The 25,715-nt window shown below is 43.7% G+C and overlaps 1 protein-coding gene across 12 annotated transcripts in view; it reads left to right on the top strand.

Moving 5' to 3' along the window:
- RYR2 (ryanodine receptor 2) overlaps positions 1–25,715 on the top strand; it is a 975,983-nt gene that overhangs the window by 275,139 nt on the left and 675,129 nt on the right. For all 12 annotated transcript variants that reach the window (XM_074990102.1, XM_074990110.1, XM_074990109.1 and 9 more), the window contains 3 exons: positions 10,638–10,712; positions 11,926–12,004; positions 16,963–17,075. In XM_074990102.1, the coding sequence (XP_074846203.1) occupies positions 10,638–10,712; positions 11,926–12,004; positions 16,963–17,075 (267 nt within the window). The remainder of the gene's footprint in view (positions 1–10,637; positions 10,713–11,925; positions 12,005–16,962; positions 17,076–25,715) is intronic.

Genomic DNA, 25,715 nt, shown 5'->3' with positions numbered 1-25,715 from the left:
CCCAAGTATTAGGGGTGGAGAGAGACTTCCCCCAACAGCTGCAGGCACCCGAATATCTCTGCCACTGGACTCTTTCCTCAGGTGGCTGCCAACCCTTGAACATCTTAGCTGCCAAGGGAGACTTTTCGCAGGTGGCTGCCAGCCCCAGAAAATCTTAGCTGCCAAGGGAAACTTTTGCCAGGTGGCTGCAAGACCCCTGAATATCTCAGCCACCAGCGACTTTCTCTGGGTGGCTGCCAGCCTCTGAAAATCTTAGCTGCTGAAGGAGACTTCCCACTGGGTAGCGGCAAGACCCCTGAATAACAGAAAGAAAGAAAAAGATTTTTCAGCCTCTCATGCAAGCATGACAGTACAGCCACGGGCTTCCAGGTGCCACATTGAAACAGTCTTCCTGTTGCCTAATTCCTGTGCAACTGAGAGCAGTGGAGATGGAAGAGGACAGAGTGTAGAACTGGGGGGCATTGTGAGGTGCATCGCTGGAGGCTAATGAGTTGTTTTCAAGACATGGCACTTCATTCAGAATTTTAGATTTGACCTGAGTACTACACCAGTCAGGTTCTAATGATATTATAATGTCGATATTATATCAATTTTAGTGCTCCATAAATTGAGCTAATGGAATTTACAGTGAAGACAGGCACAAGGTAAAATCAGGCTAAATGCCTTAAAATCGATTTTATCTCATAGTGTAGACATAGCTGAGGTCACAAATGAGGAACTTTGAAACACAGCAGGAGAAAACCACTGGACGTACAAATCAAGAGAAGAAAGTGGGGATGGCTAGGCCATACTCTCAGAAAACCATCGTCCAGCATAGTCCGTCAAGCTGTCAAATGGAATCTGCAAGGAAAATGCAGAAAAGCAAGACCTCTGACAATGAGCAGAAGATCTATTGAGATTGAGGTACAACAAGTAGGGTACTCCTTGGGTCAGCAAGAAATTTTGTCCCAAGATAGACTGGAGAGGTGGAGACTTGTAGACGACCTATGCTCCACTCAGAGTACAAGGGTTTAAATCAAGTGAAGTCAATTCACGTAATAATAAACCTTGAGACAATAAACAGATAAATGTCCCAGTAAAAAATTACTGAACACATTGAAAACAGGTGCAACAAATGAAATTAATAGGCAGCAACTTTAAAACAAACAATAGGAGATATTTTTTCTCACAACGCACACTTAACCTTTGGAACTTCTTGCCGGAGAATGTTGTGAAGACCAAGACTATAGTGGAGTTTAAAAAAGAACTAGATACATTCATGGGGGTGGGGTCCATCAATGGCTATTAGCCAGGATGGGCATGGCTGGTGTCCCTTGCATCTGTCTGCAGGAGGCTGAAAATGGGCGACAGGGAATTGATCACTTGATGATTACCTGTTCTGTTCATTCCCTCTGGGGCACCTGGCATTGGCCACTGTCAAAAGACAAGTTTCGGAGGGGTAGCCGTGTTAGTCTGGATCTGTAACAGCAATGAAGGGTCCTGTGGCACCTTATACACTAACAGAAAAGTTTTGAGCATGAGCTTTCATGAGCACAGACTCACTTCATCAGATGCTAGTCTTGGAAATCTGCAGGGCTAGGTATAAATAAGCCAGAGCAAGGGTGAGGCTAACAAGGTTAGCTCAGTCAGCAAGGGTGACTTGTAGGCTACAAGCCCTTGTTAGGCCCACCCTTGCTCTGGCTTATTTATACCTAGCCCTGCAGATTTCCAAGACTAGCATCTGATGAAGTGAGTCTGTGCTCACGAAAGCTCATGCTCAAAACTTTTCTGTTAGTCTATAAGGCGCCACAGGACCCTTCGTTGCTGTCAAGACAGGATACTGGGCTTGATGGGCCTGTGGGTCTGACTCAGTATGGCTGTTATGATGTTATGTTCTGACACATTGGCTGTGTCTACACTACACACAAATCTTGAAAGGTGGAACGTTGAAAATCTAAATAGGAACAAATGATTTTGAAAGAATGTGGCCACACACACAAAGCGGATCACCATACTGGTCCACTATTTTGAAAGAGGCCCCTGGTCTTTCAAAAAGGAGTGTCCACACAACAGCATGAACCCTTTCAAAAGAACAAGCCAGGAAACACCACACACACGGTCACATGGCTGACAAATCCTTCTGGGTCTCACAGCCAGTGGCCCCCTTAAAGGGCCCCTCCCAAACACACCCACCATGCACACACACAGCCACTGCAGAGCAGCAGACAGCACTGAACACACCATACTCTGAGAATGTCACAGCAAATGGAGCACCAGCAGCTGCCTGCGGCTGACAACCCAACCGGCACTGGTCTGGGACGTGGCCAGGGGACGCAGGATGGCTCAGCCCAGGACAGGGTGTCCCCCCGACCCCAGCCTGCCCAATCCACCCATCACCTCCCTGGGACTCTGGAGAACAGATCAGGGGACACCTGCCACGAGGGGGCCTGGCTAGCAGAGCTGGTGCTGGCAGCGACAATGAGGGGGCCTTCATCACCTGAGCCTCTCCCTGGCTCCACTGCCCCAGTCCAGCCTGATGGTGCTGATTGATAGTGCACTTCTGACTCGGGGCCGGCCATGTCAACCATGGCAGCTGGCTCAGGGTTGCCCTTGGGTCCAAGGAGCTGGTCCAGTTCATAATAGTGCGGGCACCTCAGGGTGGCCCCTGCCCCATATTCGCCTGCAGGTGTCTCTGGCCTGGCTGTAGGCCTGCCTCAGCTCCTTTACTTTCAACCTGACTTGATCAGTTGTGTGCTGGGGGTGGCCTCACTTCCACAGTCCCAGCGACAGCCAATCAAAGACAACAGCATTTTGGGCTGCTTGGTGTTGTGCAACAGCATGTCCTCATCTGCCCAGAGGCCGAGGAGGTCTTTAATCTTGGTCTCTGTCCAGGCCCTCCTTTTCTGGCCCTGGCTCACCTGCCGCAACCCCTCAGCCTGTGTGGAGAGGACCTTCTGGAGGTCCCTGGAGCGTGGGCAGCTTGCCATCCAGCTCATGGACTGTGTGGCTCTAGTCTCAGGGCTGCTGGAGCACATGCCTGGCAGAGCTCGTGCTCCTGAGGCTCTGGGCGTGCTCTCAACTTCCTGCAGGGTTTCTGGGGCCTTGCAGCTTTAAGAGGGTGGCCCTGGAGACCACAGAGCCCCACTGGGGCTTGCCAGAGCTTCTCCATGCTCCCTATGGCTGCCGCCATGAAGGGCTCACTATTTCGAAAGAGCGGCCCCAAAGCATCTACGCATGCCCTATTTCGAAAATCAGTTTAGAAAAGGGCCACTTTTCCTGAAATCGGATGTGAAGAGTGATTTTGAAATGTGCACGCCTTTTCACCAAAAGCAATTTTGAAAGAGGCCATTATGGGTGTGGATGCTCAGCAGCCTCTTTCAAAATTGGGCCCCCTGTTTAAATTGATTTCGAAACATGGGTTTAGTGTAGATGCACCCATTCTGTTTCTGCTATGCCTGTATGATGGTTTCACACATCCATCTAAGCCATCAGAGAGCTTCTATGATGAGGGTATTTGTATCCCCCAAAATTTTGTATGAATAAATTTCCAGTTAATGGGTATCCTAATTCCGGAAACCTTTTACTTAAGGCATAAGGAAATGCTATGTAAATTTCAAAAGGTTTTGAAAAGTTCATGTGAACCCTAAAAGGTTTAGTTTTTACACAGTAATTTATCCAAAATTGTTCATTTGTTTTTTTTCTACTCTTTCTTCTAAATGGATATCTCCCTTTCCAATGTATTTGTAAGTGTATTTACTTAATTATCCTCTTTGAAATAAAATGAAAGTCTTTTAACCTGACTAAAATTAGGATAATATATCTGAAAGGAATGCACCCCATGACCTGGTCTTGCGATTTCAGCACACAATCTTCCATTCCTTTATGTGCTGCTTTAGCTTATGGGCTAGAATAACGTCTTCAGTCTAGATCTGAGCCTTTCTTCTGGTGTAACTCTTGCTTTCCCCATTGTTTTCCTCCAAACTGTATGGAGAGTTCCTGTATCATGTGCAAAAGGTTAAGAAATAGATTTACTGTTCTCGCTGGCCATGTGTAGATTAATTGGTAAAGAAGCCTGGGGGTGTGGAGGTAGAGCTTTGCACCCTACTGAATGATGATGGTGGAGAAGAAAATGGACACGGTTTACTCTACGTAAATCGTGTAATTTCCAGGGCTGTGTTTAAGGATGACCATGGAATTTGCACAATATGAATTGGCCTCACTGATGTCTCGTTTCACCCATGTGAATGCCTGTTTTTATTCTTCATCTGTGTCTCTGCTTCAAGCAGCAAGTTGGATTGCACATTGTTCTGTGTACACAATGAATCTCCATCTTTAACATGTGAAACATGCTTCCTCTTATACTTACTTAAATTTAAAATAGCCACATGGATTTTTATTAACTTCCTTGTCTTTCTTCTCCATCCCTGCCCCAAAATAAGCAGCTTTTTCCTGTTGGGTAATTAAAAACCAAAGAACCGTCATCCTGAGTCATACCAAAGGTCCATATAGCCCAGCATACTGTTTTCTGAAAGTGACCAATACCAGATGTTTCACAGGGAGTGAACTGAATATGTGATCATCAAATGATCCATCCGCTGTTGCCCATTTTCAGCTTCTGGCAAACAGAGGCTAGGGACATCATACCTGCCTCACTCAGCTAATATCCAGTAATGGAACTATCTTCTATGAATTTATCTAATCCTTTTCCAACTCTGTTGTAGTCTTGGACTTCACAACATCCTTTGGCAAAGAGGTGCCATGGCTTGACTGCACATGACAGGTGCTTGAACTAGGGATGCTGAGGCTGCTGCTGCACACCTGAGGTTGAAGTGGTTTACATTATATAAAACACTTATTTGGTTCAGTGGCACTTACCACCAACATGAGAGAAGTTGTGCCAGCACCTCTGCTGCATGCTATGTGAAGTGGTACTTTCTTTTGTTTGTTTTAAAGCTACTTCCTATTAATTTCATTTGGTGACCTCCTAGTTCTTTTGTTATGAGATAAAGTAAATAGCATTTCCTTATTTTCTTTTCTTCACACAAGTCACAATTTGTAGACCTCTATTATAACCTGGTTAGTCATCTGTCTTCCAAGCTGAAAGTGACACTTATTAATCTCACCTCACACGGAAGCTGTTCCATAGCCCTAATGGATTTTGTTTTCCCTTTCTTTGCCTTTTCCAATTCCAGTATATCTGTTTGAGATGGGACAACCACATCTGCATGTAGTATTAAAGATGTGGGCATACCATTGATGTACATATATGTACATATTTTCTGGCTCATCTGTCCCTTTCCTAATTATTCGCAACATTCTGTTTGCTTTTTTGACTGCTGCTGCACATTGAGTGGATGATTTCAGAGAACTATCCATAGTGACATCAAGATCTTTCTTGAATGGTAAAAGATAAATTAGGTCCCATCATTTTATATGCATAGTTGGGATTATGTTTTCCTCTGTGCATTATTTTATATTAATCAACATTGAAGTTCATATGCTAATTTGTTGCCTAGTCATCCAGTTTTGTCAGATCACTTTGTAACACTTCACAGTCTGCTTTGGACTTAACTGTCTTTAGCAGTTCTGTATAATCTGCACTTTTTTGCCAGTTGTTTACCCTTTCTTCCAGATAATTTATAAACATGTTAAAGAATCCTGGTGCTAGTGCAGATCTCTGAGGGACACTACTATATAGCTCTCTTTAGCTTAAAAACTAACCATTTGTTCCTACTCTTTGGCCAGGTCTACAATAGAGCTGAAAGTTGATTCTAGATATGCAGTTCCAGCTATGACAGTTGAATAGATGGAATCAACGTATCTAGGATCAACTTCTCTGACTGTTCTCACAGAGGGAGGTCAATGGGAGAAACTCTCCTATTGACCTTCTTTACTCTTCATGATAATGAGGAGTATTATGGTCAACTGTCAAGTCCTGATAGTTCAATTTTGTGCATCCCCACTAGGTGTGCAAAGTTGAACCCTGAAAAATCAACCCTGAATGGGTCAATCTCCCAGTAAGTATAGATGTACTCTTTGTTTTTTATCATTTAATCGGTTACATTCCATGAGAGGACCTTCCCTCTTGCCCTATGACAGCTTATTTTGTTTCAGAGCCTTTGGTGAAGGACCTTACCAAAGGCTTTCTAAAAATATAGGTACACTCATATCCACTGGATCCACCTTTTCCACATGCTTGTTAAGCCCATCAAAGAATTGTGGTAGTTTGGTGAGGTATGATTTCCCTTTAGGAAAAAATATGTGAACTCTTTCCGAACAAATTGTGCTCATCCATGTTTAATAATTCTGTTAATTATGTAATTATATGCAGAATACTGTAAATGTTTGAGAATAGGAGCATTTTATGTAAGTGTTCTCAGTCATAATGTAAAGATTTCTGTTTTACATGCAAGGGTTTAAGAAGAGGTCTCCATTGCTGGGAAAGTAGACCATATATTTCATTTTGAAAATATTAATTGAGAGCTCAGTTTATGTGTCTTTAATGTACAATTAGCTATATGTCTATTCATATTGCTTGCCTACAGATTGATGTTATGTTATCTTGATTTTGATAATATCATCTTGGTATAAGTATGAGATGATCACTAGTGTTTTCAGTCTTTTTAATTACAGTTTTTAAAATCTCTCCTTGATATTAATGTAAAACATTATCTAACATATTCAGACAAGGATTTTGTTCCTAGTGTTGTCCTTTACTTGTCCTTTAACCTTTTAATATATATCCTGACTTTTTTTTTTGTTAGTTAACAAGTTCTCTCTTATAGCTTATCTACTTTTTTGTTTTGGTTGGCTGCTAGGAATTGCATATAGAGTAGGTATTGATTGACTGCTTGTTTTAATTCTTCCATTATATATCAGCTGTTCAGTAAAAGTGCTACTTAATGGTATTTTTAATCTACATTCTTCACTTTTTGTATAATGGACATCATTAAAATATTGAATCATACCAGTCTCAGAAGGTATTTCCAATCGTGTATATACGAGTCCACAGGTACCAACGTACTGGAAATGGCCATTAAAGATGACAACATAAAGGGTGCGTCTACACTAGCCGGCTACTTTGAAGTAGCTGGCACAAAGTTGAAATAGTACGCATCACGTCTATACGTGTCGTGAGCTATTTCAATGTTGAAATCGACGTTAGGTGGTGAGATGTCAAAATCGCTATTCCTATCCAAAGATACAAATGTCGAAGTAGGGCATGTGTAGATGATCTACATCCTGCTACATTGAAATAGCGGGGTTCTCCATGGAGGCCATCAGCTGAGGGGTTGAGAGACGCTCTGTCCAGCCCCTGCGGAGCTCTGTAGTCGCCGTGTGCAGCAGCCCTTAGCCCAGGGCTTCTGGCTGCTGCTGCTGCTGCAGCTGGGGGTCCATGCTGTGTGCACGGGGTCCACAACCGGTTGTCGGCTCTGTGGATCTCGTGTTGTGCAGGCCGAATGTGTCTGGGAGGGGCCCTTTAAGGGAGCGGCTTGGGGCTTTGCTGGCCCCTTATTTCAACAGGGAGCGCTTGTGTGTGTGGACGCTCCACATTTCCTTCCGGGGCAGCTCCTTTCGATGTTCTCTGTCGCTGCTTCGATGTTGAACATCGATGGCACCAGCCCTGGAGGATGTGTAGACAATACACATCGAAGTAGCCTATTTCGATGTTCTTACGTCGAAATAGGCTACTTCGACATAGTGTGCTAGTGTAGATGTAGCCAAAGACTTTAAAAGCATGGTTAGTTGATAAGCTGGTCAACATATTAGCTGATGATAATTATTAACAATTGAAAAATCACTTAAAAGCTTTATTGACTTCATAGTTGTTTAATTGTATTATTTTAGCAGCCACTATCCCTCTCCAGAAGGGGTCAGAGTGCCCTGTGAACATTTGTAATGTTAATGGTCTATCTCTCAATCCATACCTTTTGTGTTCTTTTGTTACAAATTCCTACATGGAAACAGTGAGTGCAAGCCAGCAAAACTTGGATTTATCATTATGTATGTAAATATCCTTAGTTTCTTAACAAGTACCCTGTAAAAAGAAAATAATAATAATATTCTTCTTGGCTGTCCCATTCATCAAGAAGACGTAAATTTAAGAGTGCTCATTATTCAACTCTGTTTTCATGTTTTCTCACAGACAAGTTTGGTTTTTTTTGCTATTATTATTACTTCACGTATAATTTGTTTTTATGATGCCATAAATAGCCAGGGCACTTGAGTCAAGCAGAAGAGACAGTCCTTGCTCAAAGAAGTGAAGTCTTGATAACTTTGTGTTTTCTGTTTCTTTCTTGACAACAGAGGTATTGATTTTCTGTAGTGTTGGTTGATTCTATGGAACACTGACACTGCTGCCATGTAGCATGCTGATTAATAGTTTTTCATTGTTTTCTTGAGCTTGGCTAATCAGTTTGCCTGTTGCATCTTCTCTGCTTAGATTGTTAGCTCTTTTTGGCAGGAACCATGTTGGTATAGCACCTTGCTCAGTGGGTCTGTGGTTAGGGCATGATTTGTAGCAAAAGTGGTAATATGAAAAGCTAATAATTATAATGTGATTCACCTTTTGATTTGCACATCTCAAATGCATCTTGAGTCTGTGCAATAAAAATTATATTTAAGCTTTGTGTTGTATTTTGGTACTAGAACAGTAGTTGAGTGACCACTAGCTCAGGTGACCTTGCTTACAGACTATGGGGTATAATTTAACTTCTAAATGTTCATTCAGAGAATGGAAACTTGAATTTTTCAACTACTACATTTGTTATTACAGCTCCTTTTAGATACTTATATAGATTACTGAACTGCAACTTCCAGTGCACCTGAACTCACTCTTTCTTGTTGGCAAGGTACCAACTCAGTATGCACTCATCAATTCCTCATTGAAAAAACACTTAAGATCAAATGCTTTTATTCATCTTCTAGTTTCAATAGTTTTGTTTTCCTTTACTGCATGATCTTTTGCATTTCCATCAGCTAAGAGCTAACATAGATTACAAAAGAAGTTAAAGCAAACAACCTTACATCTTTGCTTTTTGACGAGAGACTAGATCAGTTGTAGAAACATGCCTTGATGCTCTTGTACTTGGAATTGGTGGTGGTCTCTGTTTCAAATTGATACCCCTATGTTTGATTCCTCTTTCTAATGGACTGAACAAAAATCCCAGATCCAAATGAATCCAATAAAGGCCCATCTTTTGACATGGATTGTTGAAGAATTTGAATCCTAACTGGGTGACTGCTTATGAGAGATACAGAATTAATTGGGAAAGTCAATTGTGAATTGTAGTGTGTAGTGTAATTGTGTATTGGGTGTAGTTTTTCTGGGGTCTAATGCTGGTTTTGTTTTGTTTTATTACATAATGTCAAAAGTTCCCAGGAAAGTAAAGTGCCACCCTATATGTTAAATATAACTTTAATTTGCCATTTGTGACTTTTGAAAGTATCCTCCTTTTAGACTGATTCTCTAAATTGGTAGGTGGAGCATCGACAAGCCAAGCCTGGAATGCTTCTCCCCATCATCAACATTATTTTCACATTTGCTTCATTCCCCTGTAACACAACTTGTATGGTCTCTATTTGCAATATTTGGTTAATTAACTAAATATTCTGATTCGGAATGGAATGAAACTGGGCAAAATCAGCTACCTGAAGGTTAAAGAGCAAGACCCCACCAAACTTGGACTTTATAAGAATTGTGTAATGTTGTAGTCCTTATGGCACTGAAATGTTCTCCATTCACTATTTTGTATGGAGAAAAACGGCAATCACAGTTCCTACAATAAAATCATATGTATTTGGTGGAATGACTAGCTTTACCCAGCATCAACACTTGACAGGTATTAAGAACTTGATATCAGAAAAATAGTAGCCAGCAATGTTCTTGTGCATAAATCCCTATTTACTGTATTAGTTTCTTTCAAAAGGAAAAGAGCAGTGTAGACCGTGCACTTTCGAAAATAAATCCTGTTTTCGAAAGAACCCTTATTCCTAATTCAGTCAACTGGTAGTTAATAAGTAATTTCAATTAACTGATATTCCATAGAAGCGAAGTTTATATGATAACTGATTTCCTCTTCTGGTTCTTAACACAGAGTAATTTTAATCAAAGTTTGATTAACTGAATTATGCAAATAAAGAAATACATTGGCAATAACGAACAGTAAACTCATATGGGGCAGCCCCAGGACCAGGAGGTTGCCAGATACTCAAATATTTTGGACAGTAGAGAGGTATACCTAGCAATGCATAATACAAAAGAAAAACAAGGTTAGATATTAAGAAACAAAAATGTAGGTAGAGTACTTTAATTACCAGCATCAGTAGTTTTGTATACTGTACACTTGTACTGTATTTGCTGTATTTATTTCTATTTACTTTCACTATTCTGTACTTAAGGAGAATGTAACTAAAACTTACTTATGGCTAAAATGCTGGTTATTTGAGAGTTCTGGATGAGCTAATGAAAGTTTACTGTGCTCTCAAATCATTGAACTTTCTGTGTAAAAACTGATTTGATTCGTGTGAGGGAAAATACCTTTATGGTTTGTAGGAGCTGAATGGAAATAAGAGGTGTTTCTGGAAACTAATATGTTTGGTTGAAAGTTCTAATTTTAATCTAACTTGCAATCCTGTGTTTTTCTTTATCTGTACAGACTGCACAAGGTGGTGGTCATCGAACGCTTCTCTATGGACATGCAGTATTGCTGCGTCATTCTTACAGTGGCATGGTAAGTATGAATTTTATCTTGGTGTTCAGGCGTTGAGGCTAGGTTAGGTATCTGTTTTCTGTCGGTATATGATAGCCACAAGTGATAGCGTGCAAGTTATCACCATGTAAAATATCCTGTGAATTATTCACATGAGAGAAATGTTTCACCCATTAAACTTTTGGAGACAAAATAGCTTAGAGGACTAAATGGTTTAGGAGACTGGTAACAGGAAAACTGAACTTTTTTATTTCTAGGTCCTCTTTTGAATTCCAGTCCATTTGATACAGATCAAAAATAATTAATATTTGATCCTTGTTGGTTGACCTATGTTTAATAAGTTGATGACTTTGCATTTCCTTTCCCAATGGGACAGTTCACATTACGTGAAGTACAGTATCTCCAAGACTGTCATTTGGTTGACTGTTTGACTATAAGCCAAAGAGTGAATGGACAATTAGAGAGAAAAAAGTCCTTTCCCTACATAGATTTCAGATAAATCCTGCCATTTTCAGTTCCCTTCTGGAGTTTTCACATTGAAAGCTTACTGAAAGGCCCATGAAAATATTAGAAATTAGACTCCAATGGAAATAATTTAATTACGGCCAGCATTGCACTCTGGCCACGTCTAGATTCAGTCCGACTGCCAGTAGCATGATGAAAATGAGGGTTCACAAAACTGCAAATAGTGGCTCATTTACATATTCACATGAATCATTTGCATATTCACAGCAGAAAATGAGCAGCGTAGAAGTGGTTCTGCCAGCAAAAAAACCCTGTATTGCCATCCCTTTATCCTTGGGAAAAAAATCAGGTATCAAGGCTGGCAACAAAGTGGGTTTTTGCTGGCAGAACCATGTCTACACTGTTCATTTTCTGCCATGAATGTGCAAATGAGCTATACAAATTTGCAAAAGGGTGGCCATTTGCCATTTTGTGGACCCTCATTTGCCTCATGCTGCCAGCAGCCAGACTGAATATATGTACAGACTCCCTGTTTTTCAATGAGAAGCTGATTTAGGTAATGACTGACAACATATTTCAGAACATTAATCTTAGCAAAAGTGCTCTTCTCATTTAACAGGCAATTAAAACCATGGTACTTTAAAATGGAGTGGATATGGTTATTCAAGAACTGACATAAAATTCTTTAATATCACGCTGATGGCTTGTAATATTTAGAATAAGAATCAGGCATGAGAAAAACAATTGATATATATATATTTTTTGGTAGTATCTTTGCTGTCTCTCCACTTCACGGTCTTCAATGGATAAATTGGCATTTGATGTGGGATTGCAAGAAGACACAACAGGTAAGTATTTCTGTCTTCAGGACTTGTATGCCATTGAGGAGTCATTCGGTAAATAACATAAATACAAATTACTGTAAAAAGAGTGTCTGTAAAGTTAATCATGCAGAACTTAAGGTTCCCACAACAACATTACCAAGGCATGTTGAACAAATGTCTATACATTAAACTTCCGACTTATGCCAGGCTTGTGTTCTTGCAACCCCTGTGTCAATTAAATTTCCTAAGCAATGTGGGGGAGCCAGGAAACTGCCAAAGGCATCAGTTCTGGTCAGTTTCATGGCTCCAACTAGTGGAGGGGTTCTGGGGGCCAAGTGGCACCCTGGGTCAGTGCAGCTTCTCCCAGCTGGGGGAGCCAGGTGGGCAGAGAGCCACAAAGCAGATTTGAGTTGTGCTTAACTCACATGAACGCAGGTTAAGTGCAACTTGAACTCGTACATTTTGGGGGTTTACTCTATTCCATTTTTCATACAACATGGCTACATGTACACATAGATACTTCGTTTGAATTCTTACACAGTGGCTGGACCACAAGTGAATTGCCCGGTGAGGTCTCCTAATGGTGTTTGGAGTGCTGGAACCTGTTCTGTTTGTTACTGGGTCTAGGACTTACTATATGTGGATGGTCGTCCCCGCAGCTTTCCACTCTTGACTCAGATACAGCTTTTTATTTCCAACATTGTCATAAGTGTGTCAAATCTGCTAAGCTTCACAACTGCTGCAGTGGTGATGCGACTGGATCCTTTTCAGCATGTCTTGCCATGCACTCCAACCCTCATTAGGAGACCTCCTTTACTGTGGCTAGGAATTAACTTCCTGTCTCATGACCATTCCTAACAGCAGATAGGAATAAGGGGATTTCGAAGTAGCTGGGGTCCTTTCGAAAAGAAGCCGTGTCTGGATGAGCCGCGTGGCAGTGAACCGTGGCAATTTCGAAGTGCTGCGGCTGCCAGCATGCTAATGAGGCGCTGTATATGTATTTCAGTGCTTCATTAGTAAACTTTGAAATTACCATTTGCATGGCCATTTCGAAGTTTTGGGCTAGTGTAGACACGGCCCATATGCAGTTTAACGTGTCTTTTTAGGCTGTTGAATGCATGTTGAGAATATTCCAATTAGATTATTAAGGATAGGGAAAATGCCCAAGTTATTGTTGCTGTAAAATCCCTTGCACATGTTTCACTTGGTTTAGATTCTGCATCATTAATGTTGCACTAATGAAGGTGGTTTAGCTTTTCCTTGGTTCTTTTTTCTTTTATTTCTTTTTCTTTTGAAAGGAGAGAGATATGTGTGCTTAATAAAGCTAGGTGAAGATGAAGGGTAAGGTTTCTCTTTTGCTGCTGCTGGTGACAGGAGACAAATTCCTACAATGCCGATAGAGCTATAAAATTGTTTAATAAGTAAAATTTTAAATATAACATTGAAAAGGAGCAATTTTTCTAAGAGCTGTGAATATCTGGAAAATGGGCTTCATCATGGAAGCCAATTTTCGAAGAAATTAACTATTGCAATTATGGGTGAAAGCTACCTCTATAGTACCTTCTAATGTAGCTGGACCAAAGAATTGAGTACAGTCTTAGTAGAAAGTATCAGAGAGGTAGCCGTGTTAGTCTGTATCTTCGAGAACAAGAAGAAGTCCTGTGGCACCTTATAGACTTATAGCAAATCAGAAGAGCAGAGGGATGGCAGGAGGGTGTGGGGTCGCCGTCCCTCTGCTTGTCCGATTTGTCAACCTTCATAACAATTTTTGGACCTCTGTACTTTATATATTGAGTCTGTTCTGGTATGGCTGTAGACCTGAAGAAGTGGGTCTGTCCCACGAAAGCTCATCACCTAATAAATTATTTTATTAATCTTTAAAGTGCTACGTGACTGCTTTTTTATTTTAATAGAATACAGACTAACACAGCTATCTCTCTGTCACGATGTTTACTGATGGATGTTCACAAACTTTTTACATATTCTCTCAAGGTTGCATTTTTTGTTGTTAGTGAATTTCTCATTACAAATGAGACATAAAGGGAACCCAGACAAACTTGATATAAATGCGAAGGAATGGGTACATTCAGTTTAAAATTCTCAGTTTTTACCAGAGAGGTAACTGTGGTAGTCTGTAGCTTCGAGAATAACAAGAAGTCTTGTGGCACCTTATAGAGTAACAGATATTTTGGAGCATAAGCTTTTGTGGGCAAAGACCCGCTTCATCAGATGCATGAGTGGGAGAGGGGGTGGTTTCAGAGGGGTATTTAAAGAGTGGGGTCCCAGTAAGAGGGAGGGCCAGAGCTGACAGGGTCTATTCAGCAAGGTGAAAATGGCCCAGTATGAACAGTACTTATCAAAAGAGGAAAAAACAAGTCAGATCAGACAGGGTGATGTGAGCCTTTGTCAGAGTCTAATGGGGAGATATCAGCACCCAGAGCAGAGAAACTGCCTTTGTAAGCTGCGAGCCAGTGCCAGTCTCTGTTTAATCCATGGTTAATGGAGTCAAATTTGCAAATAAATTGCAGCTCAGAGCTTTCTCTCTCCATTTGATTTTTGAAATTTTTTTGTTTCAGGACTGTCACCCTTAAATCTGCCACTGAGTGTCTAGGGAGATTGAAGTGTTTCCCCACGGGCTTCTGTACATTACCGTTCCTGATGTCTGATTTACGTCCATTTATTCTTTTACGGAGAGACTGTTCAGTTTCACCAATTTAAATTGCAGTGGAACATTGCTGGCACATGATGGCATATGTTATATTAGTAGTGGCTTGCAGCTTACAAAGGCAGTTTCTCTGCTCTGGGTGCTGATATCTACCCGTTAGACTCTGACAAAGGCTCACATGCCCCTGTCTGATCTGACTTGTTTTTTACTCTTTTGATAAGTACTGTTCATACTAGGCCATTTCCACCTTGCTGAATAGACCTTGTGAGCTCTGGCCCTCCCTCTTACTGGGACCCCACTCTTTAAATACCCCTCTGAAACAGCGCCCCCACTCATGCATCTGATGAAGTGGGTCTTTGCCCACGAAAACTTATGCTCCAAAATATCTGTTAGTCTATAAGGTAGCACAAGACTTATTGTAATTCTGAGTTTTATCATTGATTTTCCTCTTTTTTATGCCATTCCAATCCCACTTTAATTATGCCAATTTCATTTTACGTTTACTTTGTTTTCTTTCTTAAAATCACATTGCCCTTCACAGCAGGAATGCTGCAAGTTTGATTTTCTTTTTCAAAATCAAGACTTTGTTAACAACATGATCAAAACACAGATACAGTGTCAATCCCACAATGATCTGCAACTATTAAAGGGGGATTTAGCCAAAGTTTTAAGATCATGTATTGTTCACTTTTTAGATATGAGTTGTTGGCTATGTCTACGCTTACATTCCTCTTTTGAAAGAGGCATGCAAATGAGGGAAATCAGAAATGCAAATAAGGTGCCGATTTACAACAAGTTGTCTTTGATTTATTGGTCTTGAATTATCCTATTAAAAATTCAGTATGGGCTCAGAGCAGGGGTCTGCAACTTATGCATCTCTTTAAGGACTACTTTGTGGATCCCAACAAAGTTAAAAAAAATCTTCTCATTACTTTGATAAATGGTGAATGTCTGAAAGCCCAACACTGAACAGCTGTGTGTACACTTGCATTCCTCTTTCGAAAAAGGCATGCAAATGAGGGAAATCAAAAATCCACAAGGTGTAGATTTACATATCTGGCACTTCATTTGCATGCTCTTCTTTCAAAAGAAGAAAGGCAGTGTAGCTGCAGCTCTGTCAAAAGTAAACCCCATCTTTGAAAGAACCCTTTTTCCTACATTTGTATGGGAAGAAGAGTTCTTTCACACATAGGGTTTACTTTTGAAAGAGCTGTGTCTACATTGCTTTTCTTCTTTCAAAAGAAGCTCTTTTGAAAGAATATGCAAATGAGGCACCAGATATGTAAATCTACACCATGTGGATTTTTGATTTCCCTCATTTGCATGCCTTTTTCATGCATGCATGGGATAATTTAAGACCAATAATTCAAAGACAACTTGTTCCATCCTTAGCTAGTCAAAACTCCCAAGGTGTGTCTACACTTGCATTCCTCTTTTGAAAGAGGTATGCAAATTAGGGAAATAAAAAAGACAAATGAGGTGCATATTTGCATATTTGGCACCTCATTTGCATGTGCCTGTTTCAAAAGAGCTTTATTTAATGGGAAGAAGGATTATTTCAAAGATGGGGTTTACTTGCGAAAGAGCTGTGTCTACACTGGTTTTCTTCTTTTGAAAGAAGCTCTTTTGAAATAAGAATATGCAAATGAGATGCCAGATATGCAAATATGCACATTATTTGCATTTTTATCTCCCTCATTTGCATACCTCTTTCAAAAGAGGAATGCAAGTGTAGACACAGCCCCATAGTGTTTGGGAAGGTCAGCACTACATAGTAGAGTGAATGTCAAAGCCTGGGTCAACAGATTTGTGCTAGAGGGTCTGGTATTCAAAAACTACGTGTATGGTCTGTGATTTGGTATTGAAAGAGGAGCTAGATCTGGGATTCAGATAGGTGGAGGAGAATTGCCTGAGTGAGTAAAAATGTGGTCAGGACATCAGGACACTGACCTTTTGAAAAATTAAAAATAAAACCTTTGAACTTGTATTTAAGGTAATAAATATGTTCCAAGATAATAGGTTTTATGGGCTCTATCATTATTCTGTTACAGTGGAAGAGAGGAAATATTTTTACATTTTATAGTTGGGTAACTTAGACAGAGAGATTAAGTGACTTCCCCGAGTGATTTAGCTAATGAATATACTGTCATGAAACTTACCTTAGGAAAATAAATCAAACCTGGTGTTAGCTATACACAAGACATTAAAATACACATGGATGTCAAGAGATTTTTAAAAATCCAAATAAAACAGAAGAAAAGAATCATCTTAAGTACTTCCTTTCTATTTTCCATTTCAATAATCAATAACTACACAGGTGAGGCCTGCTGGTGGACCATACATCCTGCATCCAAACAGCGATCAGAGGGAGAAAAAGTCCGTGTTGGAGATGACCTCATCTTAGTTAGTATCTCTTCAGAAAGATACTTGGTAAGTGTTACTGTAAGAATAGATATGTAGATAGTGTTTGATTTATAGATCCAGGAAATGACATAGAAAATAATAAAAGTGTTGCTGTACAGTTTGTTGAAATGTTTTCTCTAAAGTATAGATTAAATAATACAGTCTCCGTTTTGATAAAGTATAAATATCTGTAAGTATTTCTTATGCTGAACCAGTAACATTGACATTATTACATTAATCAAAACTTCATAGGTCTAGAAGTAATGATATTGGTTCATAGGATGATGACACTGATATTATTTACTAATTGCATGAAAATAAAATAGTAATTATGAATTCATACTATAAAATACCCTAACATAACTATAGAATTGTATGAGTGGTCTGAGGTTAACAACATTTTCATATGTGAAGTAAAACCTTACATGAGAATTGAAAAAAGGAAACGAAAAAAAAACTCCCCAAAATCTACCTGCATATGGTTAAAGTTGTAAAACAAACTGGTAAATTAATAATAATTTAAAAATAGGTAATGAATCTAAAGTCATCTGATTATGGAGAGAATAATCTTATAGGACTACAAATCTAACTCCTCTTTTCTTTATCAGGCCTTGCATTTCAGTGCTATTTTTAGTATGCATCACAGTCTTCATTGTAATCAAATATACATTTCAATTTGTGAAATTGATGTTTAAACTTCATTTTTATACAAAAAGTTATGACTTATAAGAGAGAGTCTATCTATGAATTAAAAAAGATATAATAAAGACTGTGAGAAAATGTAGATTTAAAAAAAAACATATAATTACTAGCGCTGCATTCTCTGCTTGCTACGCTCACCCGGCTTTCTGGGAGCTCTGGCCTTCCTTGGGGCCTTCCCCTCTGCTTTGGCCCCTATCCTCACTTCCATCCCTTCTCCCCGCATCGTTCCATCTGCTGCCTGGGAAGGCCTGGGGGAGGTTGCTGTGAGTGGTTCTAGCAGAGCAGTGAAGGAGGTGGGGTGGAGTTGGGCCACCTCCAGCCATGAACAAAGAGAAGAGCTGGGAGCAGCTACCACCAGGCCGTGGTGAGAAGGGAGGATGCCACTCAGTCAAGCTGTGGCTGCCAGTACTGACTCCCCTGGTCCCTGGGTTTGGCAGCAGGAAGTGGCTCCCCTGTCAGTATTGGAAGATGAAGCTTGGTTCTCAGTGGCACCTTCCCTCCCCAGCAAAGGAGATGAGAGGGCCCGTTCAGCTCCCGCTGCTGCTACTGATGGGAGCTGTGTCCTGCTGCCTGGCCTGGGGGTGTGAAGAGTCAGTAATGGTAGCAGGAGCACACTTAGGGGGCACTTTCCTCTCCCCCATGGCCTGGTGATGGCTGCTCCCAGCTCCTCCCTTCCCAAGCAAGTCCTGAGGAGGATTGAGGTGGAGAGAGGGAATGGGGGAGGGCTGGAGGTGAGGAGAGTTACTGTGGTGGCAGGGAAGGCCCCAGCAAAGCTGGGGAGCCACACAGCCCTCCCTGCCCCTCCTATGGAGATGGGGAGAGTGGCCTGGGCTGTGTGTGTCTGTGTGTATTTTTGTGTTTATGTATGTATGGAGAAGGGGGAATGGTGGGAAGAGGGGTCAGGGTGGGGTGTTGCAGGCCCTGGGAAGGCTGGAAAGCTGCATAGTAGGCCCTAGCCTTCCCGGGGCCACTCTAGCCCCTCTCTCTGCCTCCACCCCCTGGGAGACAAACTGACATGTTGTTCTGTCACCCAAGAGGAAAAATTGTATATATAGAGAGATGAATGTGGGATTTTTTTTACAGTGTTCCACAGGTGAACACTTTGGGGCTATTGCTGTGTGTTTGGCCATGTATATTTTTGGTAAATCATGATAATTCAGAGAACTTTTTTTTTCCATAACACCAATTTACTGGTGTTCTGTGTAAATCTTTTTGTCTGCATTATCCCATCATTTGTGTAATACAGGTCCGAAGGAGTGCATAATACATCTTAAGATTCCCAAAAATTATTATTGCAGTGCTGCCATCTTGTTTAGTTGTTGGGGTTAGATGGAACAATTGGAAGGGAATGCACATTGATTGCTTACTAATTACTAGGTCAGAAGTAAGTGTAGTCTTCCATATATGAGAGTAGTCAATGCCAGATCTCTTTTGCCGTAGGTTGCTTTCTATTTACAATGGTTAAAAAAAATAGTGTGTATTGTAATACAGTATGTATTTTTTCCTGTGATAATGGGAATGCTTCTACTTGCAATAGTGTTGCCTTTGTAATATCTGATGTCTGTGATGATGAGTATGGGACGCATGGCATTTTATCTGCTATCCTTCACATTTCTAATGCAAGATGTCTCCTGATTTGTTCCTCACTTGACAAGTGATACTATGCTTTGAATTAACAAGAATTCTTTGAATAGTAGTGATTGTTATTGGCAGTGTCTTCTCATGCATGTTGAGTACTACTAGAATATGTACATGTCTCAAACATTTATTACTTCTACAGTACTTATACAATTACACCCAAAAGACTATATCTAAGAACATATTAAAATCACAGAGTTGAGCACTCAAAAGCTAGTTATATGGGGAGGTCATGTAGAAAAATTGTGTTTCTGTAAATAAGCTGTCATAGGTATGCAGAAGAGAACAAGTCAGGTTGACAGGTAACCTCAAGTCTGATGTTTCTTAACTATTAGGATTGCAAAGTCAAACACTTCAAAATGTTCTTTTGATATTGTGTTTTATGTGCATAATATGTGCTGAAAAAACTGACAAAAATTCCATCATGTGGCAGTGTATTGACACTCACATTGGTCATCGGTTGGGTTCAAACTTTTAGATCTACTACATGCACCTCTGACATTAAACCTACTGGAGTAACTGCTGATAGCCTGTCATCCTCTATGTGGATGTATAGCACTAGAGAGTAATGAGAGACTTTTTGAGTTGATTTCACAAGTCGTTGCTGACAGCAGAGGAATGGTGAGATTCAGGGTTCTTGGGTTCCTTACGGGGCTCTAAAAGAGGGTGTAGGTATAGTAGGCACAATATCCTGACCATTTTGGCCTCCCTACCTCCATCCAAGGCATGGCATGATTTTGCCCCATGTCCCTTCACCTGCACCAGTCCTTTCTCTTTTCCACCCATGGCTCCTCATCCTATCTCCATTCTCCTTGCTCTTCCCTCCTCATTCTCCTCACCCTCCCTCCTAGTCTCCTTGTAAAGAAAGTCCTAGGTTCACTTCTGCAGATTTCCCCTCCCTCTCCACACCCATTCTCCTGGCACAGCCATTCTCAACTTTCCTGCAGTCTTCCAGTTCTCTCCCTGATTTTTTTATCCACTCTCTCTCCCCACAACCCAGGCTGTTCAGTCAAGTACCCCCTGCCCTCAATCCCCAGTGCCACTCTTCCTCTCAGGGTTTTTCATCCACTCTGTGTCTCCCCTCATCATGTCCTTGTCCCAGTGTCTGGTCACACATTCTGTTATTCCATGCATTCTGTCTCCTCATAGTTTCCTTCTCTCTTCCTCTTCACATTCAACTCACTGATTCTCAGTTCTAGTCTCCTGCTCCCACAACATTCTCAAAGTTTCTTCTTTGATAGTGTCCCTGGGGGTATTCCGCTCTGAGTGTTGGTGTGTCATCGCACTGACACTCGGAGATTATTCTATTGCTATCATTTCCCATGCTGTGCATGTGCAGTAGTGTCTTCTCGTGCTATCTGGCACACACATGGTGTGGATCCCTCAGTTCCTTCTCTACTGCCCTTAGCAGAAGATGGCACGCACTCTCTCTCTTGCTGAAAGACAAATTAAGAGTTAGTTTTAGTTAGTTACTGTTCTCCCTCATTGTAGTTATTCATCCAAAATTAATTCACCCTGTTAAAAATAGTTTAGTTACAGTAGTTTTTCCTACTGCATCATCACCATGTTGGGCTCCCCGGGCTTCAAGTGATGTACAAGATGTATGGAAGCCATGTCTGCTTCCAATGGCCACATGTAGTGCATTGTGTTTAGGGGAGGGTCATTAGACTCAAATGTGCACCCATTGCTTCAGACTCATGGCAAAGGCCAGAAGGGGTCATGCCAGTAGGCTGAAAAGTATCTGTATGAAAATTCCCCTCAGCCATCAGCCCCGGAGCAGTCCTCTGCTGCTAAACTGGCACCACAGACCAAAGGTATGGACTCATCATGTCTCTCTACCTCATCTGGCACCCCATCCCCTACAGTGGGTATCTCTCTGTGTTCCTGGCCTCTGACAGTGTCTTCACAGGCTGTACCAGTCAAAAAAGGCTGCTGCAATGTCCCTGGCACCATCCAAGCTGTCACCATTAATACAGACACTTTTGGAGCTGAGCCTCCAACATTCAGCACCTCTGATGCCTTCAACACCATCAGCACTGCTGGCCTCATCCCCCTCTACACTTGTACATAAGCAGTCATTGAAAACTAAGACCCTGCCCTCGATGCCAGAGATGGAACACAAACAACACCATTCCAGATTCCCCTGCTGCTCACAGATGGCACCAGAATCGGCACCGTGCAAGTCCAGGACTGAGGCACTGCCCCGTTCTCAAGTGGCACTGGGAGGCTGCTTCCCCCAAGCCTGCAGCACCAGAGCACAGCATGGCACCGAAAAAGCCTCATGTGGATTTGTCACCTAGGCCACATGCAGTACTGGCACCAGCAGTGCCACACTTGCTGCACCAAAGATCCCCAGCACTGCCTTCATCCCTGTGTTCATCCAGATGTTTGGGATCTCCCATGGCTCAGGTGCCAGACTGCCCACTCCAGGTGTGGAGGAGCGTGGTTCTGATCGATGGAGTGTCTTCTTGTCATAGCACTCCAGTTCCACATACTCCATCTGGGAGGACATGCCACTGACACTGGTCATGAGGCGCACTTGTAGCTCCAACCCTTGAGGGTCCCCAAAGACCTTCAACAGAAGGTGGAGTACCTCCCATTTGACAAACATCACCCATTTGCTGAGAAAACTGATGAGGTCCTGTGTTTCATGAAGGACTCTCAAGTGACCCCGTGCATGTTGGAGATGTGCACCCTTCCCATTCAAAGTACTGGGCTTGGTACTCTCTCTGCCAGAGACTGTGGGAGCAGTTTCAACAGCAGCCACAACAATACAACACCGAACAGAAGCACAGGCCCTAGCAGCACAAGCCTCATTGACAACAGCACCAGCAGTTCACAGCGTAAGCAGGAATTTTGAGGGATTGATCAGGAGCCATAGAGGTCTTCCTGCTCTAGTCGCCTCACAGCCTGCTTGCCACCATCGCCTCCTCCCCATTTTCCATAGCTGGGTCACCATTACTTTGGACAAGTGGTTCCTAGAACTAGTGACCCAGGGGTATTCTATTCCATTTACCTCTACTCTGTTCTATACCACCTCCTACTCTGTTGCTTTTTAGGAAACCTTCTCGTGAGAATCTGCTTGATCAAAAGTTACAGCACCTGCTGCATTTGGGTGCTGTCAAGCCAGTCCTCACATAATTTCAAGGCAGGGGTGTGTGTGTGTGGGGGGTTCTACTTCATGTACTTCCTAACTCAGAAAAAGAACCAGGATGGAGGCCCATCCTCAACCTCCAGAGGTTCAACAAGTAAGTCCTCTTTTGATATTTCCAGATGGTGACTCTTTCAACCATTATTCTGGGTCTGGACAAAGAAGACTGGCTCTTGACCTACTAGACACCTATTTCCATAGCATGATCCATCCAGCACACATTATGGGATTCCACCATTAACAATACAGTGTCCTTCTGTTTGGGGTTTTGACCATGCCCAGGGTGTTCTCCAAGACTTTGGTGGTCGTGGCTGCCCACCTACAGTGTCTTGGGGTCATTATCTTCCCACACGTGGATGACTGCTTCATATAGGAGCCTTCATTTTCAGAAATGCATCACATGGTCCAGCTTTCACATAAACTATGAAAAGTCCATGCTTTGACCCACTCAGACTCTAGAGTTTATCAGACCCACATAAACACTAATGTGGCCAGGGCCACTCTCCCTGTTCACGGATTCCAAGCCATTCATGTCCTCTTTCTAGTGGTGTTGCTGTCCCCCACGATCAAGATATGTGTTTGCCTAAAGCTTCTGGGACACGTCAGCCACCATGTATGTGGTCACACTAGCCAGGCTTCACATGTCATGCCTCCAGTCCTGGCTGGCCATGTACTAATTCCCAGCCAGGGACCCACTGTCCAAGTCAGTAGCTGTTCAACCACACATTCTCTCCTCCCACCAGGGTGGACATCCCAAGACAACATTCTAACTGGGTGTCATTCTATCAACCCCCACTTCTATTACCCTTACTATGCATGCATCCCATATAGGGTGGGTTTTGGGGGGGTCCATCTGTTTTCTCTTATGGACTAGGGTAAGTGGCCCTTCACTGGAGTTCAGGGTGATCTTCTGCACTTGCCAATACTTCTGATAGCACCTTGTGCACAGAATGGTCAATATACTGACAGACAACACCATCTGTATGTACTACATCAACTGGCAGGGTAGGGTTCAGTCTCCATCCTTGAGTGCAGAAGCCATAAAACTGTGGACTTAGTGCCTTCAGCACCGCATCACTTGAGTAGCTATATACCTCTCTGGGATACTGAATATGACTGCGGACACCCGCAATCACTTGTTCACCAGCCATCACGAATGGGACATAAGCACAGTAGCTCTCAATCATGTGATCCATTTTTGGGGCCAACCTTGCATAGATCTATTTGCAACAGGTCAACAGAATGTGTCACCAGGGCTACGTCTACACGTGAAGCCTACATCGAAGTAGCCTATTTCGATGTTGCGACATCGAAATAGCCTATTTCGATGAATAGCGTCTACACGTCCTCCAGGGCCGGCAACGTCGATGTTCAACTTCGACGTTGCTCAGCCCAACATCGAAATAGGCGCAGCGAGGGAACGTCTACACGCCCAAGTAGCACACATCGAAATAGGGATGCCAGGCACAGCTGCAGACAGGGTCACCGGGCGGACTAGCGCTTCCGGGGCAACAGCTAGCCGCTCCCTTAAAGGGCCCCTCCCACATACACTCAGCCTGCACAGCACGCGGTCTGAGGAGCCATAGGCACACAGACCCCGGGCGCCGCAGTCATGGACCCCCAGCAGCAGCAGCAGCAGCAGCAGCAGCTAGAGGTCCACCCAGCCCTCCCGGCAGGAGCAGGGCTTGCCCTGACCCATGCCATGTGGGAGGCAGCTGAGCACCTCCTTGCCCCAGGGGAGGAGATGCCCCCAGGGCAGCAGGGCTCAACCCCTACCCCTGCAGCACCCCGCTCCACCCCCCGCCTCACACGCCGGCGACTGTGGAGCTACCCCACCAGCACCGACTGGTGGGAGCGGCTGGTGCTTGGGGAGTGGGACGACGACCACTGGCTCAGGAACTTCAGGATGAGCTGGCAGACATTCCTGGAGCTGTGTCAGTGGCTCACCCCCGCACTCAGGCACCAGGACACTGCCATGCGGCGTGCCCTCACAGTGCAGAAACGGGTCGGCATCGCAGTCTGGAAGCTGGCCACTCCGGACAGCTACCGATCCGTGGGGCAGCAGTTTGGTGTCGGAAAGGCCACCGTCGGGGCTGTCTTCATGGAGGTAAGAGAACCCACAGGGGGAGGCCAGGGCAGGGCAGGGGGGCCAGAGCAGGGCAGGGCCAGAGCAGGGCAGGGGGGCCAGAGCAGGGCAGGCCAGGGCAGGGCCAGAGCAGGGCAGGGGGGCCAGAGCAGGGCAGGGCAGGGCCACACACACCCTGCTCACCCCTCATTGGGGCTGTCCCATGTGCTTTCTCTGCAGGTTGTGCGTGCCATCAACGCCATGGTCCTGCACAGGCTCGTGAGGCTGGGGGACCCAGATGCCACCGTCGCCGCCTTTGCCACCCTGGGCTTCCCCAACTGCTTCGGGGCTCTGGATGGGACTCACATCCCCATCCGCGCCCCGCATCACAGTGGCGGACGATACCTCAATCGCAAGGGCTACCATTCTGTCGTCCTGCAGGCCTTGGTGGACAGCCGGGGACGTTTCCAGGACATTTACGTGGGCTGGCCTGGCAGCACCCACGACGCCCAGGTTTTCTGGAACTCGGGCCTGTGCCGCCGGCTGGAGGCGGGGACCTACATCCCCAAGCAGGAGATCCCTCTGGGGGACACCACCATGCCCTTCTGCGTCATCGCGGATGCGGCCTACCCCCTCCGGCCGTGGCTCATGCACCCCTACACGGGCCATCTCTCCGCTAGCCAGGAGCGCTTCAACGAGCGCCTGAACCGTGCGCGCCAGGTGGTGGAGCACTCATTTGGCCGCCTGAAGGGACGCTGGAGATGTCTCCTGACCCGCCTGGATGCGGGCCCCAACAACATCCCCCAGATTGTGGGTGCCTGCTGCGCCCTGCACAATTTGGTCGAGAGCAAGGGGGAGACCTTTCTCCAGGGCTGGGCCGCGGAGGCCGGCAGGGCGCACGTCCAGCCACCTGCTGCCCCCAGTCGGCAGGTGGACCCCGAGGGGACCCGGGTCCGGGAGGCCCTGCAAGTCCACTTCGACCAACAGGCCGCGGGGTGAACTCTGCCCAGGCCCCCTACTGCCCGCCCCTTCCTCCCCCACACTCCTGCCCCAACGCCCACAACATGGAGCACCCCACCGCCCCCCCCTCCCACTTGTCCTGGACAAATGA

Source organism: Carettochelys insculpta, chromosome 3 (assembly GCF_033958435.1).
Source record: "Carettochelys insculpta isolate YL-2023 chromosome 3, ASM3395843v1, whole genome shotgun sequence".
NCBI classification, from domain to species: Eukaryota; Metazoa; Chordata; order Testudines; family Carettochelyidae; genus Carettochelys; species Carettochelys insculpta.
This window is presented reverse-complemented; position numbering and strand designations above follow the sequence as displayed.